General features: G+C 37.5%; 2 protein-coding genes across 2 annotated transcripts; both read left to right on the top strand.

Moving 5' to 3' along the window:
- Positions 1 to 4,131: 4,131 nt before the first annotated feature.
- Positions 4,132 to 12,416, top strand: skor2 (SKI family transcriptional corepressor 2). The gene is made up of 7 exons (XM_088010675.1): positions 4,132 to 6,133; positions 6,732 to 6,795; positions 7,530 to 7,607; positions 10,814 to 10,879; positions 11,011 to 11,109; positions 11,361 to 11,428; positions 12,357 to 12,416. Exons 1-7 carry the CDS (start codon positions 4,148 to 4,150, stop codon positions 12,411 to 12,413), a joined length of 2,418 nt encoding a protein of 805 aa, XP_087866801.1. The 5' UTR covers positions 4,132 to 4,147; the 3' UTR covers positions 12,414 to 12,416.
- A 2,925-nt stretch (positions 12,417 to 15,341) lies between these two features.
- On the top strand, positions 15,342 to 16,975 carry ier3ip1 (immediate early response 3 interacting protein 1). The gene is made up of 3 exons (XM_014980418.2): positions 15,342 to 15,501; positions 15,762 to 15,863; positions 16,611 to 16,975. The coding sequence occupies exons 1-3, from the start codon at positions 15,411 to 15,413 to the stop codon at positions 16,664 to 16,666; spliced, it is 249 nt and encodes an 82-aa protein (XP_014835904.2). The 5' UTR covers positions 15,342 to 15,410; the 3' UTR covers positions 16,667 to 16,975.
- Positions 16,976 to 17,490: the final 515 nt, after the last annotated feature.

Genomic DNA, 17,490 nt, shown 5'->3' on the forward strand with positions numbered 1-17,490 from the left:
ATAATTTAAAGTCCGCGAATAATGATAATAACAATACGCACAATACAAAGACAAAAATAGGTATATATTTTTTTCAGTTAAAAATGTTGAACGTCTAAAAAATTTTTTTGTTGCAAAAAAGGGAAAATGCTAGTAAAAACACTTTTATGAAAATGTATTCCTTCAATCAGACATAAAATGTGTGAAAGTTTTGCATGATGAAACTTCCGTAAGAGTTTCTGCATATGTGCTGAATGATGAAAATTTTAAGAATCTTATTGATTTATCAAGACAAGTATGAAGCCTTAACGTTTATTCATCCTTCAAACACACCTCTACATGCACCATTGAAGTGAGTAAGCCAGAAGTAGAGTCATGTTCAGTTTAGAGTTTGGTGTAGCTCTAAAACTTGTTGGTCCCCTGAAAACCCCCGTTTAAAAAAAAAAAATGTTTTTGAGGAGCTTGTTCAGGTGCCTTTTATAGCACGGTACGCTCCTTCTGAGCTCCTCTTACCTTCAATTACAACAGATGATAGCCCATCGGCTACAGCGTGCTTCCTGCTGCCGCGCATCCCTTGGGACCAACCTGCACATGCAGGGAGAGTCAAGTTTCCAAAAGCCTTCTCAGCGTTGAATGTGGGTATCAGCTGCTCTGACAGACATTATTCTGATCCCCCAGACTGTGTAGCCTATACCTGTCTGTCTGCTGCCTCAGCTTTTATTTCCCCCTCTCTTCTGCTCCTACTTCTGTGGTTGGAATATTGTTTTAGTCCACACTCTGTCTGTGTTTAAAAGCCACATCTCCTTTTGCCACTCTCTGCTTCTGGCTGTCTGGTGCCAGCAGTCTGTTTTGACATCAGTTTACTGGTAATTAATTTGTAACTCTGGCAGAGGCGGATCTAGACTGCATAGGGCCTTGAGCAGAATTTGATTGGGGCGCCTTCCAACTACCATTAGGTGCCATAACTCAGTACTCCTAACTTTGAGGATGAAATGTGTATGTTCAAAGTAGAAAACAATTTTTATTTTTTAGTTCTTGGAAATCCTGCTGTATCTAAGTTGAGGGAGGAAATTAACATAACACACTCTTTCCTCTATTGTGCTATTTCCTGCTGTACAAACCTATATTTTAATATCTAGTTGTGCTTTTGTTGTAATTTATATATATATATATATATATATATATATATATATATATATATATATTTATATATATATATATATATATATATATTATTGAAAATAATTCTATTTGATAATTTAACACATTTCTAATACAGAAATGTAACACTATGCCATGTGGAACCAGAAAGCCTTCTGACTTGTCAGTTATCCAATAGATTGATTCCCTTCACAAGGAGGGTAAGTTTAAAAAAATGGTAAAGATGACTGCTCACAGAGAGCTGTATCCAATCATAATAATGGGAAGTTGAGTGGAAGGAAAAGAGTGGTAGAAAAGGGTGCACAATGCATTTTTAAATGCATACATAGACTAGTAGTCATTATCTTTATATAAAATATATATTCCAACTTACAGTCGACACTGACATATAATTTGATCAGGAATTTTATGCTTCATATAGAGTAAAATTGGAATACTGATTCTTATGCAATGTTGATCACACACACACACACACAAAAACGCAAGTAAATTGATGAATTCGGGTTTAAGTCTAAGTTTGGTAAGTCTAAAGAGGTTTCTTTATGGGGATGAGATTTGCGTTTGCAACATTTTATCGGTTGTTGAGAGACTTTATTTAAGCAGTTTAGTGGGACAGAGCAGCAAAGCGTGTGAAGCGGAGGGTAAGGAAAGTGACTAAAGCTGTCCTGGATGGTGGGCTGAGCCAAGGCTGCACGCCAATCAAGCTCAAGGCAGGTAGAGATAGAGAGAGAGAGAGAGAGAGGAAGGCACTCACAGGGAGAGGGAGAGGAGGAGCGCGAGATTAGGACGGCGCGTGGCAGCGCTGAAAAGAGGGATAAAGCCTGCGCGAGCGTCGCAGTTTACTCACATCTCACGAGCGGGTTCACGCCACAGTTAAAGGGAAAAAAAAAACAACCTCCGGTACTTCCAGTGCGAACTTCCCGGAATTACCTGAGTGAGAAAAAATGAAAATTTTCCTGCTGCGTGGGATAAATCGATCCAATTTGTGACGGGGTAACTTATTCTTGACGCGACTGGGAAACCCCAAAAAAGTCAGAGGTAAGAATTGTTTATTTGTTTACTCCTGCTCTGAAGCTGAACGCTAAAATACCCCCTAAGATATAGTTCTTGTTATTACTTTTCTAAACCACTTTGCAAAATGATGATTATTATTATTATTATTATTATTATTATTATTATTATTATTATTTATTTGTTAATAATAAAACAGCAGTTTACAGAGATTAGTCCTAGCCTTCCACGCGGGCTATGATTAAAAAGTGAACTAATTGTTCGTCATAATCATTAGTTTGTATTTGTAGTCCGACGTATTGTTAGAAAATAATTACAATATAATAAATAATAATGAAATAGTCTTGTAAAAATAATTTTAAAAAAAAGTTATATGTTCTCGTGTCCAAAACTTCCTTGGTAATAGTTTTTTTTTCTTCTTCTTCTTCTTCTTCTTCTTCTTTCTCGCTGGAGGCCAATGGTCATTCAGTTTAACGAATCAATGATCCAGGTTTTAAATTTAATTCACATAAACAAGGGGCTGTGCTGTCACTTTAAATTTTAAGATGTTACGTATCTTTCTTGTTAGTTACCAGCGCTTTGCAGTGTAGGGTTTTTTTTTCTTTCGTTCTCTTTTTTCCCCCCTATAAAACCAATAGTTTTCGGGCCTCCTAAAGTCACTGCAAGCAAAAATCTTTTTAAGGTGCTGTCTGTTTTAAATTCAAACAACTAAATGAGGATAAAATTTGTTTTGCCAACGAGCGCTTGAAAATTGAGATAGGATTTAAATTCAGACTGAACTAAAACTGAAAACTGCTTTTGTCACATTCGTATCTGCCCTCTAAACATGGCATTAAGCAAATAACACTGAACAGCACGTAGCCTAAATTATGTAAGTAATTAAAAATAAAGATAAAATAACAGAGAGGTTTATCATCGCATGGTGATTATTGGCAAATAAAGTGAGTCTTATTGGAGTAGTCCCTCATTAGAGACGTTCACAGATGATGGACTGAAGAACTTCATGTGTCCGTTTTAACGCAGACATTTTTTCTGACTGTTTCGGCATGGCGAGCTTTTACTTTTATTACTGTCATTATCATGCATATTTTTAAGAAGGTGTTTTATTATTTTTTTTAAACTAGCAACAAAAACGGAAGCATTAAACAGGAGGACCAGATATCATGATGCAGAAAAATAAAACTCACTTCATATGTAATCAGTTAATTTCTGCAACAAAAAGAAAAACAAAACAAAAAAACACTGATTGTAAGCTGCTTAAAATTGTATCATTTTGAAGTGTTCTTGAAGCACTGTAGGCATATTTTAGTTTCTATATATTTTTCTGTCATAAAAATTACTGAGTGGAAGAAAAAAAAATTGAACTATTAAGTTTTCTCACTATATTTTACATAGTAGTATATTTTACATAGAGAATTTATTTTAAAAACGTTTCACATTTATTTAATTAGGTTCTAAATTATTTTTTAGATATATGTGTTTTTCTTGTCTTTTTTAATTGTCTTCTCAATCGACAGCTAAAACACATGAGTAGAACTTCATAAAGTTGTAAAAAAATTATTTGTGGATAAAGTAATTAAATTTAAATCCTGAATATGAAGGTTTTGTAAATTAAATTTGTGCATTTAAAAAAAAAAACTTTGTTGTGACAATTTTTGGAATCATATGTTGCAGTTCAAAGGAAAATTAAGAGAAATTAACTGGGATTTATTTATTTTTTTATGTCACAAGATTTTCTAAAACATATTTAAAAAAAATATTTTATTTGACATGAGAAATCAGAAACATTTAAATTTTAATGTTATACACTGTCTACATTTTTCTTCTTACCTTTTTTCATGTTAATAAACTCATCAAAACCAATGTATGCATGGCAACAGTTACACAGTGCACATAAGTTTAACAAGATTATTTATATGTATATAATAACGTGACAATCACATTTCTTTATTTCCCTTTTCCAACAGGTTCAGCTGCAAAAAATTTTATTCCAAGCATGGATAAGGCTCATCTTTCAAGCCCCAATGAAATAATAATGACAAACTCAACAGGCTCTTATCAACAGGAGCCTCTCACTCCACCCAGGCCTGCCCATCTGCACTCCTCATCCTCTTCATTATCCTCCCCTTCCCCTTCATCCTCCTCTCCCCTAAAACCCAACCAGGTGGGTCAGGTCATCTTGTACGGCGTTCCTATTGTGTCACTCGTCATTGACAACAATGAGAGACTTTGTCTGGCGCAGATCTCAAACACTCTTTTGAAGAACTACAGTTACAACGAGATTCATAACCGCCGAGTGGCCCTCGGGATCACCTGTGTCCAGTGCACTCCAGTTCAGCTGGAGATCCTCCGCAGGGCCGGTGCCATGCCCATCTCGTCACGCCGGTGCGGCATGATCACCAAGCGTGAAGCAGAGCGCCTGTGCAAGTCCTTCCTGGGAGAAAACTCGCCCCCTAAACTGCCTGACAACTTTGCCTTCGACGTGACACACGAGTGCGCCTGGGGTTGCCGGGGTAACTTCATACCAGCGCGCTACAACAGCTCCAGGGCCAAATGCATCAAGTGCTCCTTTTGCAACATGTATTTTTCTCCAAACAAGTTCATTTTCCATTCTCACCGCACACCAGACGCCAAGTACACCCAGCCTGATGCTGCCAACTTCAACTCCTGGCGCAGGCACCTCAGACTGACAGACAAACTTCCACCGGATGAGTTGGTTTACGCATGGGAAGACGTCAAAGCCATGTTCAATGGAGGTAGCCGAAAGAGAGCGCTACCATCATCTGTCCAGTGCGCTTCCATGGGTCCCATGAAGAGTCTCCCAGGTTCAGTGGTGCCTCATATGATAGGACCTGACCTGGGTGCACAGAAAAGAGCCCGCTTTGAGGATGAGGATGATCTGGACGGAGGCAGCCTCTCTCCTCGTAAAACACCACGCAACTACCCTGTCATCCCTGTCCCAAGCAAAGGCTTCAGCATGCTGCAGAAGTTCCCCCCTACGTCACTCTTCCCATCCCCTTACCCCTTCCCTGCGTTTGGCCTCTGCCAGCAGAAAAAGGAGGACAGTGACGTTTCAACTGTTCAGAAAGGGCCAGGGCTTTCGGGTCTTTTATGGCCTGGCCGCAAAGACGCTTTCTATCCTCCTTTCTGTATGTTTTGGCCCCCGAGAGCAGCTGGGGGGATTCCAGTCCCTACCTACCTTCAGCCTCAGCCCAGCACCCTTTCCACCCTGACTGAAAACCCATCTCTCAGGCAGGCCTTTTTGGATCTGTCAGACCCTAGTGATGCTGGAGCTGTAAGCAGCAATGGGAATGCTGTCAGTGCAGCTATGGCCCCCAGCAATGGGACCACCACACCAAGATCCGGGTTGTTTGACACCGAGTGCACGACAGCAACCCCAGACCTTCGCCCTGTGACGTCAGAGGGATGGCTGAAACTTCTAGAAAACCCAGCTCTCCAAACAAGGAAGCCCAGCTATGGCTCTGCCTTTCGCCCAGTTGTCAAGGATGCAGAGAGCATCGCCAAGCTCCACGGCAACAGCGGAGGAGTCAACGGAGCTACAGATGAGGACTTTGGAGTCGTGGTTCCCGGATCGGACCGACACCAGCGGCTGTCGCCCACCAGCAGCTGCAGCTATGGTAGTGAAAGCGGAGGTGACGGGGAAGCAGAGGGAGCAGAGAGTGAGGAAGAGGGTGAAGTGGATGTGGAGTCTTCGAAGCAGGAGGACGAGGAGGAGGAGGGGAGTTTCACAAATAGACCGCCACAGACTCAGACCAACCTGTATCTCCCTGTTCTGAGTGACAGTGCTGGAGAGGAACGGGGGAAGGACAGGGGGAGTGGCGCAATGTATCCCAGCACCTCCCCGGGATCCTCCTCGAATCCCATCGTACAGGAGTCGCCCAGCCTACCTGCCTCTCCACACGCCAGCTTGCCTCTCTCCAGCTCCACCCCGCCCCACCGAGAGGACACAGCTTACAAAAACGTAAATATCCCCACAGGCCACTTTAGCTAATTATTATTTAAATGGTGCCGCAGTCAGGCAGTGCTGTGATCTGCATAAGCAGATTGATAGCCTGGTTTCTCCCTGTAGAAATTGAAACAGTCACCCCACTCTGATCTCAGCTAATAGGCCTAGGCGTAGATTGTTGAATGGACGCAGTGTGTTTGTTCTGCCCCCGTCACCCCAACCTGTTAGGGCAGCTCTAATCTTTAACCTTCTGACTCCCACATTAACCAAGGCCCTGACAGGATGAAGGAGAGATAGAGGGAGAGTTGTCAAGACTGGCTAATATTAATTTTGAACCAGCTAACATATTTACTGTAAATATTGCATAGCACAAACATTTCTTAAGAAAAAAAAAGCAAAATCAGCATCAGTTAAATTAATGCCAACATTTATTTTAAAGAAAACTGCCTACAAAACAGAAGAAACCTTTACAACTGCAGTAGGCCAAGAAAATTGAATTTATAAATAATAATAATAATAATAATAATAATAATAATAATAATAATAATAATAATAATATTTTTTTTATCAAAGTGTAGTTCATGTAGTTGAAATTCTTATCTTTTTTTTCCAGGCTCAGAAAAATCGAGATGAAGGACTGCCTGTATATGCAACCAAAGACAATTCAAGCAATTCTGGTGAGTGCAAACATGTTGAATGTTTTTTTAAATGTTGGGTTTTTACAGTTCTAGAAGAAACTTATTAATTGTTGATTAATGTGTTTTAAATGGGCTGGTTATTTGCTTTTCTTCAGGAAAAATGGTGAAATGTCAAGTTCAGCAGTGACAAAAAAGTTAGATCAAAAGTTTCAGAAATTACTAACTATTACATTAGTTGACTTACTGACTGTACTTATATATAAATAATAGTAAATAACGTGATATATGAAAGTAATTTTAAAATCAAATTATATAACTATAAAATCTCTTTGTACAATGATATACATCTCCTCCTCACTCCAGAAGTGACTTCTACTGTGCTGAAGTCATAGGCTCCTACAACCAATCCCTTCAAATGTTTCCCACCTTCATCAGAAAAAAATTCATGCACTGTTTTCAACTAATCCATTCTGATCAGATGCTGGAATCAATTGAATTAATTGCCTTTTGTTTCATTTCTTGTCTGACTCAGTGGTTTTATAGTGTCCATGTGTCCCTGCAAGGCTACCATCCTTGTGAGGTTTCATTTTGTTAAACTCATCTCACAAGATGACCCTTTTTCCTGAAGAAAATGTCCTCTGTGTGTTTTCCTGACACCGAAAACCTCACTCCATGGGCGCACTTAGTTATCTCCATGTGTCCGGATAACCAGCTCAACCAATGGGCCTTACTGAATCTCCCATTTTCTGTCTTTCTCTCTCATTTTCTCCCAGATGAAAACAAAGAGCAGAGAAGTTTCTTTGTGCCTGAGAGTGAAACCTCAGCACCTGACTACTGGAGAGAGTGCACAGGTATGATCAAACAAGCTAAAGCGATAAAGAGCAGCTGCTGTCAGATTGAAAACAAATGAATAGCATTTTAGTTTAATTCTTATTTGGTTCCCTATATTGCACCCTAAATCTGAAATCATCACCCAACCCACGAGGAAACAATGACAAGGTATTTAATGAGGAAATAAAGGTATGCATAAAACTGATAATGCTGATTAAATTTCTCACATGGTAAAACTGGGACTTGATGTTCAAACATTACAGTTTTGTTTGTTTTTTTCTATTCTGTTACGAATGGCACTCAGGATGCTTAACGCAGTGAGGGGAAAGCTCCTCTGTATTCAGATGTGGAGTTAAGGGATTTATATAAATACACACAGAAATGAGAAAACAGCAGAGAGCTGCTCCTGTCGCCGCTCTGTCGCGGCAGCTCTCTGTCGCCTGCAATGTTACTCTTAGGGGGGCTGTTACAGTTCAACAAGAAAACATCAGCTCAGAGATAAGCAGCGCGCCGGCAATCTCCATCCAAGGCCCATATCTTCGCCGGCATAATTGCCTTTTTTCCCCTTTCTCAGCGCAAAACAGCCCTTCCCGTTTGAAAAAGATCACAGCTTATTGCCTTTTTATATCTGTCAGGAAGACATTAAAAGTGCTTTATGACATCTGTGCCAACATTTATATCTACTCTCCCTCCCTCCCCCCTGCACATGCAGACATCGTAATGATCCCCGCGCATAATGTATAATGTATTTCAAAAAATTACACGAAACAAATTAAATGAGACCACCTTTCCCCTGATTGCCAAATGTCTCCCTGGGCGGTGGGAAGCTCTACGTGATTAGAAGGCCTGATTCCTCCGAGTCCCACCATCGCCCTCCCTCCTCCACTGTCTTTACACTCTCCCTCTGTTTCTAGGGAGAAAAAATAATCTAATTTTCCATTTATGTAATGCAAACCGCCTTGGCTTTGACTATTCACGGTTAATTGACTGTCAAACGAGGTTGTTATCCTCGGGCACTGTCTGCAAATTTGCTTGTCAAATGAGACAGAGAGAGGCGAGGAGAGGAGAGAAGAGAAGAGGAGAGGAGTGGAGGAGAGCTCTAAATGGCAGAAAGAGGAGGAAACATGGGGAGGCTGAAGGAGCCAGGACTCGAAATGACTGGAAGAGAATATACATGTTGAGGGGATGGGATTGCTTCATTTAAGCCAGAAAATGCCTCATTGTCACATATGCATACATGCATGACAATATAGACAAATTCAAACAGCATGTGATGGAGTTGCTTAGTACAGAGTCACAAAAAGTCATAAAGTAGAGTAGATTCATTTAAAAAAATAATAATAATTTTGGTGAACATTCAGTTGAAAATGTTTCAGTGTTCTTTGGAGAAGGGGTCAGCAGCAGCACTATTCTATTTGAAAACTAATTTTTTCCCTTCGTCCCAGAAAATTAAATTCCTGCAGAATCATAGAATCTAGATGACCCTTTAACAAAAATACTACAGCTGTATAAATAGTGGTTCTTCTATGGTGCATTTTAGGAACTATACTTTTTAGATTTTTAGAGAAATAAATGTTTACTACAAAAAGGATTGTCCATATTTCTGTAAATATTTAAAAGGCACATTGAATGCAACCCAATGACAACATGTTAAACAGCTCAGCAAAATAATTAAAACTTATTTGTATGCTCATAATGCTGTAATATATTTCTTATTAATTTCACGCAGCAAAATTTCTCAGCTCTGTCAAATTTGGCTAAATTTAGAATGCATCAATGTAGAGGGCCGAAAGAGCCGTAGGTTGCAGACTCCTGGGATAGAATTATTTGTTGGCTATCCTGACATGATGTTGCAACAGTTGTCAGCACTTTTGCTGCTATTTTTAGCACCATTTCCACACTCTATTCCCATCTCGAAAATTCAGTTTACTCCATGTAAATAAAAATTTAAACAACAAGAAGACAAAAAGATGGACAAATTAGATTTTTGGCACCCATCATATAGAGCTCACAAATAATTGGAGCAACATAATCACCAGCTGAAAAAAAAATCTGATCTTTAATTGAAGTACATTTATTAAGTGGTGGGAGAAAAAAAAAACTAAATAAAACGTCGCCAGAAACACAAGCAATGGTATTCTTAACAAGCCCCTTATGCAAGCAAAGCTTTTTGAATGATTTTCTTTTACTGAATTTTGGTTTCCACAGGGTTAAAAAATGGGAGGCTTCTTTTAACCAACAAGGAATCATATTTAAATCAAATATGTACACTGAGCAGGAAAGAGAGGTTTAAAAAAATACCCAAAATGTGCTACAGCAAGGAATAGAAACCAGTGGGTTGCCAAGTCTTCTTTCTAACTGTTGAGTATGGTAGAAAAACTGTCATCTCCCAATGGCCCTGAGAACCCTCTTACAGTTCATGGTATCATATTGTCTCTTTGACGCAGGACTCTGAAGAGGTTTTACAGATTGTAAATGTAAAAGCTCCCTCTCCCTTTGTATGCACCAACCTTATGTCACATCTTGGCAGCAGGAGTAACAAGAAGTTTGCCATTTGTGATCAAGTTAAAATAAATCCATTTTCCCAACATGTAATTTTTTTTTTTTTTTTTTTTTTTTTACATATTTTGTTTTATGCTAGTGCCTAAAATAAGAATTTAGTTTAAGCGTGTTTATACATATTTTCCCTGGTTACCAACACTTTGGCACGTCTATTTTTTCCCCTTGGTCTTCTTTATATTATTATTATTTTAAACTTACACTGGCACCCAGAGGCCAGAAGATGAACTACAGCACTTTAGAAAACGAGTGAAAAAAATGGCAAGAAGGTCAAAAATACAAAAGACCTTTTATAAGGTATTTTGTAAAATGTTCCATAAGATTGAAACATTTTTGAATCTTCCCAAATATTATTGTCTTATATTGTTAAAAAAAAACAGAACTTTCTTGTTTCATGTTCTTCAAAAGCTGTTATGTTGCTGCATCTTCAAGTAAAATTCAATATGAGACTCAACTGGTTTCTCTTCCTTGGACCATCCTTCTCCTTCTCTCTGTAGTGACTGATCTAGTCTAAAAAAATGGTCTGTGGATGTTTATCTCAAAATCACCTATACATGTCAATAAAAATGTCCAGTATTTGTGAGAATCGTTTCCACAAGTTTTTAATTACTGAAAACTTGGAGTTATGTAACCTGTTTTTTGAATCAATCTTTTTTTTTGTTTTTAGGGGATCAGAGCAGAGGCGCAACCTCTCCTGTCACACTAAAGAAGGATGTTGAGAATATGGAGAAAGGTAGAGGTTCTTTGATTCTTACATCTGTTGGACAACATTTTAGCGATCTAATTACGTAGGCATTCTAATCATTTCTCCCAGTTATCTTAAGAAAAGTTTCATGTCTTCCCACGTTTTTTGTCTTTATGTAGAAGAACTTCAGAAAGTTCTCCTGGAGCAGATCGACTTCAGGAGGAGACTGGAGCAGGAGTTTCATGCCCTAAAAGGAACTTCCCCATTTCCTGTCTTCCGTAAGTCTTTTTATTTTAAATCATTATATTAATCTAAATGTTTATCTAGTTTTCACTCCAAGAGTATGTTTTATCATTTGTCTACTTTAGCTCCCTTATAAATGTCTCTTCTACTTTTCTTATTCTTGCTATCATTTTATTGCACCTTTTAAAATTCCATATTTATACATCATCTGATAGAACCTAATTTCATTTGTTGCAATGAAGTAATTTTCTGCAAAATGATAAATGTTTTACACCAACTTTTCCAGATAATTTTCAAGATCAGATGAAACGAGAGCTCGCCTACAGAGAAGAAATGGTCCAACAGTTACAGATGGTGAGAATCCGTAACTCCCTGGTACATTACATGCTGATGCATTAGATACTGAACACTAATAAGGAACAGACTTTGAATGGCTAATAAATCAATGAGTTAAAAACACACTGAATACTTTTAAAAATATTAAGACGAATTTCCAGGAAAGCTTCAGTACACTCTAGTACAGAAGGGAAATCTAAAGTCATGGTGAAACCGAGTCAGAAATCAAATTATAATAAATCAGGACTCAAATCAACACTAGTTTTGTTATTTATTTGTCCAGCAAAAGACAAAACCAATCACGCAGTTCGTCTTTCATGGGTGAGAAGTTCCTCTGCAGTCGTCTGATTGTTTCCGTTGACATCAATCACAGGAGCAGCTGGCAGATCGGCTGACAGATGCTGTTTGTCTTTTGTTTTCTGACACACGACTCAACTGTGTTCGCTCGTACGCCTGTGACGGCGAACCGTGCATGCACACCACAGCCCTCACACACACACACACACACACACACACACACCCACACACACACACACACACACACACACACACACACACACACACACACACGAGCAAACTACATCTGTGTGACTATAAAAGCAGAAAACGCAAACACAGACAACAGATTTTATGCTCATTTGCGAGTGCTTGTGTGCGCTAAAGTGCACGTATGCACAGTAACTGACAAATGTCTCTAGAAGCAGCAGATGGATCAGTCTGAGAGTAATGACACATTAATTTCACACAGACATTTAAATGAACTTCAGAAATGTATAATTTATGTAGTGTATGTTGAAATTCAAAACCCTTTCACGTTTTACCATTACTTGCCAATTTAAATTTTTTGTCTGTGAAACTAATGTCAGAATGAAATAAAGAATAAATTTACAGACATTGTGCCGGGTTTAAATGCATTTTATTAATTGATTCTTTGTTTGTCTTTTAGATTCCCTACACCAACATCATCAGAAAAGAAAAGATCAGCCCTCATCTTGGCAAGTAGCTGAAAAGGTATCATTACTGAATTAACTTCATGAATTGGATCAAGTGATGAGCATAGACTAACCTCCAATTTTTGTTAAACTCAGTCACCAATTATTTATTTGAAAAAGTATTTAAGTCGATTTAGCTTTTTCACACAACAACAGTCCCAGAGTATTTTACTGAAAGTGTTTGTGATGGACAGGCATGGAATATTACAGAATTGTGAAGTTAAAGGAAAATGACAAGTGGTTTTGAAAATGTATTTATAAAATCTTCTGAAAATGTGGCTTCCGTTATAGTTCAGCCCTTCTGATTCCAATATTTTGTAGCCTTTTGCTGCAGCTATATTTCCTAGTGTTTTGTGTTAATATCCCTACCAAGTTTGCACAACAATACACTAAAATTCTCAAATGGCTTTTCTGTTTGAATTAGGTTTAAATTCTGACTTGACCATTCTAATTCATAAATGTGATTTCATCTGAACCATTTCATTGTAGCGCCTACTGTATGTATGACATGATAGTATTTTGCCACAAACTGTTATTTTTTTCAGTCTTGCCCTGTGTTTACCTTCATCCATGTAAGCCATGGAAACATAAACTATGCACAAGCAACATAATCAAATATTTCTGAAATCTTATGCTTTTTCTTCCACTTCACAATCATCCCAACATAAAATCCCAACACATCTAAGTTTGAAAAATTAAATGGTTATAAATATCAATGCAATATACTATAAGGTTTTACAATTAGCTCCAAATGGTGATAAATTACTAACACCCAACAAATTAGCCTTTGGTTTTTCCACATCAGCATTTGAAAATATAGAACTAATGTGTAAATTTATATTGAATTTGATAATTAATTAAATTACAAATTGCTTCATTTACAGGGTGAATCATTTTGCTCAACAGGACGAAGCTGCTTGGACTTGTGAAAGTCGCATAATTTTTTCATAAAAGGCACATACTGTACTGACATAAAAGGAGGTATACTGTAAATGAACAAAACACCAACATTAAGGAATTCCAATGCAATTATATATATATTTACACATTTATTGGATTTCCAAGGACAGCAACTGTTTGACTCATTCCTTCAATTCTTCTGAACTCATTTGGATGACTTCATGCTGCTTTTGTACCAGCATGTTGGTAAAAGTTTACCAACTGTTTCATCTTCTCTTGGTCAACTTTCTCCACTCACACTCCCAAATTAACTGAACTGAAAACATCTGGATCAACGGGATCATTCTTGGCATTTTGCTATTGCAAGATTTCAAGCTCTATTCAACCGGGACCAAAGCAAGAACCTGGATGAAGGATGTAGAGGTGGAGAGAAAATGCTGAAAGACAGGGGTCACTTGTGACTCTCACTGCTGTTGGTCGAATGCACTGGACTACTGTGGCATTGGCATCGCCAACCAGAGAGCCTGAAAGAAAAGTTCCCCTTATTAAGTATCAGCATTTGGGCCCAAAGAGATTCTTCTTGGCATGCTGATGTAGGAACAGTCCTTTTGTACACAGATCATCATTGTTACCAATAATCAGCAATCACATGTGATGCAATCTCTGCCTGATGTCTAAGGAAGATGGAGAACCAACAAAAGAACAAAACAAAAAAATCACATTTTGAATTCACAAAAAAGGGTTTACATGCTGAAAATGTACAGTCACCATCATTTCTGTAATGTACAAAAAAAAGAATCACTGCAGATGTAACTCCCATGTCAATATTCAATGTATCACATCTGTTAGTACATATTTTATTTATATGCAAAGTTACCCTAAAAAACGTATTTCATTCACTCTCATATTTATTCTGTATGAGTTTATAGCAGCTGAAAGGCACCAATTCAGATTTTTACCTCCACAAGAACTTTAAGTAAAAGTATTAATGCTACCATCAGCTAATGGATGCTGATCAGGCAATTTTAAGGCCCTCTCCAAGCACCTGCTTAATGTATGGCCAGCAAGGAGAAGACTGCAGTTCATTCTTGTTGTGTATCTATTTGTAAATTACTTCACCTAACTGTATAAATCATCACACATGAGAGTATTGAATCTTACAGTCTTTTTATGTGTTTATTTATTTATAATTTGAAAATAAAATCCTGAGACCCCTGTTGTGAAAATATTATTATAGATTTTAAAGAAGTTGTAAGAGACTCAATAACAATGATTATTAAGATGGTGTGTTTAAGTGTATGTCAAAAAAAAAAAAAATTACAAATGACATCTCCCCCACCTGGTTTATAGAATGAATGGATGAAGTTGTTATCTACTGATATGTTATTATATCCTGTTAATGCAGATGTATTTCAAAATGTTCCTGTAGTTTCTCTACTATGTGTAAATAAAAAATGTCTATACAAAAAAAAAACCAGTTGAATTGTGAAATTTGCAATTAAAAAAAAAGTTGAGAAGAACTTATTTTTGCAATTTTTGAAGACATGTAATCTCCATGACCAAAAAAACAAAACAAGAAAAACAACAATTACAATTAACAGTGTCCATTTTGTTAGGTGAACAGTCTTCTGGAAAGATCCATCAAAACAGTTTTGTTGTCATCATTCATAACATAACGTGACATAATTCTTAATCTTACTGGAGAACTTCAATATTATTTAAAGCTTTTTAATTTTATCCATAAATTTTCAATAAGGTTGAGTAATAGTTTTAATGTCGGCCTACATTTTAGTTCCATAACCAGTTTGCATAGTGTTTGGGACTATTTTGTTGGAAAACCCATTGATGTTAAAGTTTCAACTCTCTAAAGGTTTTTGGTTAAATTCAGGCTCAAATCAGTTGTGTTTTAGCAGAAAGAAGAAGATAAGCTGATTATCGATTGAACACTGTCACTTTGTAACGGCATTATAGCGAGACATTGAACAACAACTATAAACTGCAACTCGCGCCGTTTGCACGACGTTCGCTGCTTTTTTACGGCTGTTACTCTTCTGGTTGCGGAGGACGACGACAGCAACGAGGGAGGAGATAAAACATCTGTTGCCAGCATGGCGTTTACGCTGTACACACTCATCCAGACCGCTATTCTGTGCACCAATGCTATCGCCGTGTTACACGAAGAGAGATTTCTCAGCAAAAGTAAGTATCTGCTTGTAGTAAAGCGAATGCCCTTATTAGTGCATGTTAACAGTCTGGTGGTCATCATCATCACACAAACTGTAGATAAATGAATGAGCTGGAATTCTAACATTTGGAAACTTGGCTTTATATATTTATTTGCTCAATTCTGTTTCCTGACTTGTACTCTTTCTGCTTAATGTGTGTGTGTGTGTGTGTGTGTGTGTGTGTGTGTGTGTGTGTGTGTGTGTGTGTGTGTGTGTGTGTGTGTGTGTGTGCAGTCGGTTGGGGTGTTGATCAGGGAGTTGGAGGCTTTGGGGATGACCCAGGAGTCAGAGCTCAGATACTGAATCTCATTCGTTCAGTTCGGACCGTGATGAGAGGTGAGACGTAAGCAGCATGAAGCAAACATTTTAATTCAATACGAAATAAGGGCATCTCAGCAATTAGGAAAACTTCGAAAATATGTAATTTATTCAAAAGAAATGTATAACAATGCTTTTTATTATTATTATCAGTCTTTGGGGGGAAAAAAGTTGATTAATTGGCGTTACCAACACTTAAACACAAAAATAAAATATTGCTTTACTTATAAAACAAATTAGTGCAGCAAAAAATATATATTTTATTTTTAAGGGGGAAAAAATTAGGACTACTATAATATCCAGTCACACCTTTGGTTGAAGCATATGGAGTTCTAGATGTGCCAAAATTATTTTTCTGTTTGCATTCACTATGCATAACATGTCGATTGAACATGTGATTTAGCATTGTGCCTATGTAACTGGCAGCTGTGCTTTTTTTGGTTACAAAATTAATTGTAGCTACTACAATATTCATGTAAATGACTAATCTAATCTGAGAAAACAATTAATATTGACAGTTGTATTTATTATAGTATTGGTGAAGTCTTGCTTTGTTGTCCTTATATTCCCTACTATCAAAAATATGCCACAGAGAACACTGATTGAAATGCCTGTGTGTGTGAAATAAAAAAGTGAAAACTCTTATTCTTTTTTATGAGCTGAAGTGTGATACTTGGCTTCAATTAAATATTTACTAATGACTTGTAGTGATGTAAGATTAATCATTTTCTCTTAACTTTTTTTCCCTGTCTTTTCTTTTTACAGTGCCACTGATAATTGTGAACTCAGCGTGCATCATCCTGTTGCTGCTGTTTGGTTGACAACCAAGCACTGATGTGTCAATGTAACAAGTCTGCACAGGTTACCAGAAACGGCTGCAAAAATACGCCCTCACACACTGAACAATTTGCACATTCTTCAAGGATTTCTGTTGTCCGCCAACAGCAGAGTGGAAAAGCCATAGGCTGTGAAAAATCTCTGCCAAAGAAAAGAGGATTCAAACCATCACCTAGTCAAAAATAATCGGAGAAACCTTCCTCACCTGTTGTATCTTTTGTGAAAGCTTTAACTGGTGCTTAAATGACATCCCGCAACAAGGGAATAAAAATTACTATTGCTATCTATTGAAAGTAATGTTCTTTATTTTTGATTAACAGTTCAAGTATTTCATTCAGTTGTTTCACTGTTGTGTAAAATGCCAGTTGTTTTAATCATCTAAAGTTTTTTTTAAACTAAACCAAAATCAATGTGCTGTTTACACACCGATCTTAACAGCAGTTAAGTGTTTTATCAGATTACAATAGAGAAAGCTTTGAAGCAGACTGGTGGCACTAGTTTCGTGTTTGCACTTTCCTCTCCTCAATATCCTCATGTCAACACACTCATAAACTTAGAAATATGAAATGTGAAGATGCTGGTTGGGAGTGATGTTTGTTTCAGCTTGTTCAGTAAGAGGTTCTAATGTTTACCTTATCAACTCCAATGATATATTTCACACTACATGTTTGTACATCTTCCATGGCCCATTGTCTTATTTCTCCTGACATGTTATGAAATGTAACTATTTTCATTCTATGTTACAAAAAAATATCTGTTTTTTATGTTAGTTTTGAACCTAAATTTAAAGGATTTATGAGGAGAGGGC

The sequence above is a fragment of the Poecilia mexicana genome, unplaced genomic scaffold, assembly GCF_051168715.1.
Source record: "Poecilia mexicana isolate PSO_F unplaced genomic scaffold, ASM5116871v1 scaffold_12, whole genome shotgun sequence".
NCBI lineage: Eukaryota > Metazoa > Chordata > Actinopteri > Cyprinodontiformes > Poeciliidae > Poecilia > Poecilia mexicana.

What these genes read in the sequence shown, in the direction of transcription:
- skor2 (XM_088010675.1), top strand. Translation starts at nt 4,148, where the DNA reads ATGGATAAGGCTCATCTTTCAAGCCCCAATGAAATAATAATGACAAAC. An exon ending in TTCCCCATTTCCTGTCTTCC is followed by an intron (nt 11,110 to 11,360) that starts GTAAGTCTTTTT and finishes CAACTTTTCCAG; the next exon opens with ATAATTTTCAAGATCAGATG. An exon ending in TGGTCCAACAGTTACAGATG is followed by an intron (nt 11,429 to 12,356) that starts GTGAGAATCCGT and finishes TTTGTCTTTTAG; the next exon opens with ATTCCCTACACCAACATCAT.
- ier3ip1 (XM_014980418.2), top strand. Translation starts at nt 15,411, where the DNA reads ATGGCGTTTACGCTGTACACACTCATCCAGACCGCTATTCTGTGCACC. An exon ending in AGAGAGATTTCTCAGCAAAA is followed by an intron (nt 15,502 to 15,761) that starts GTAAGTATCTGC and finishes GTGTGTGTGCAG; the next exon opens with TCGGTTGGGGTGTTGATCAG. An exon ending in AGTTCGGACCGTGATGAGAG is followed by an intron (nt 15,864 to 16,610) that starts GTGAGACGTAAG and finishes TTCTTTTTACAG; the next exon opens with TGCCACTGATAATTGTGAAC.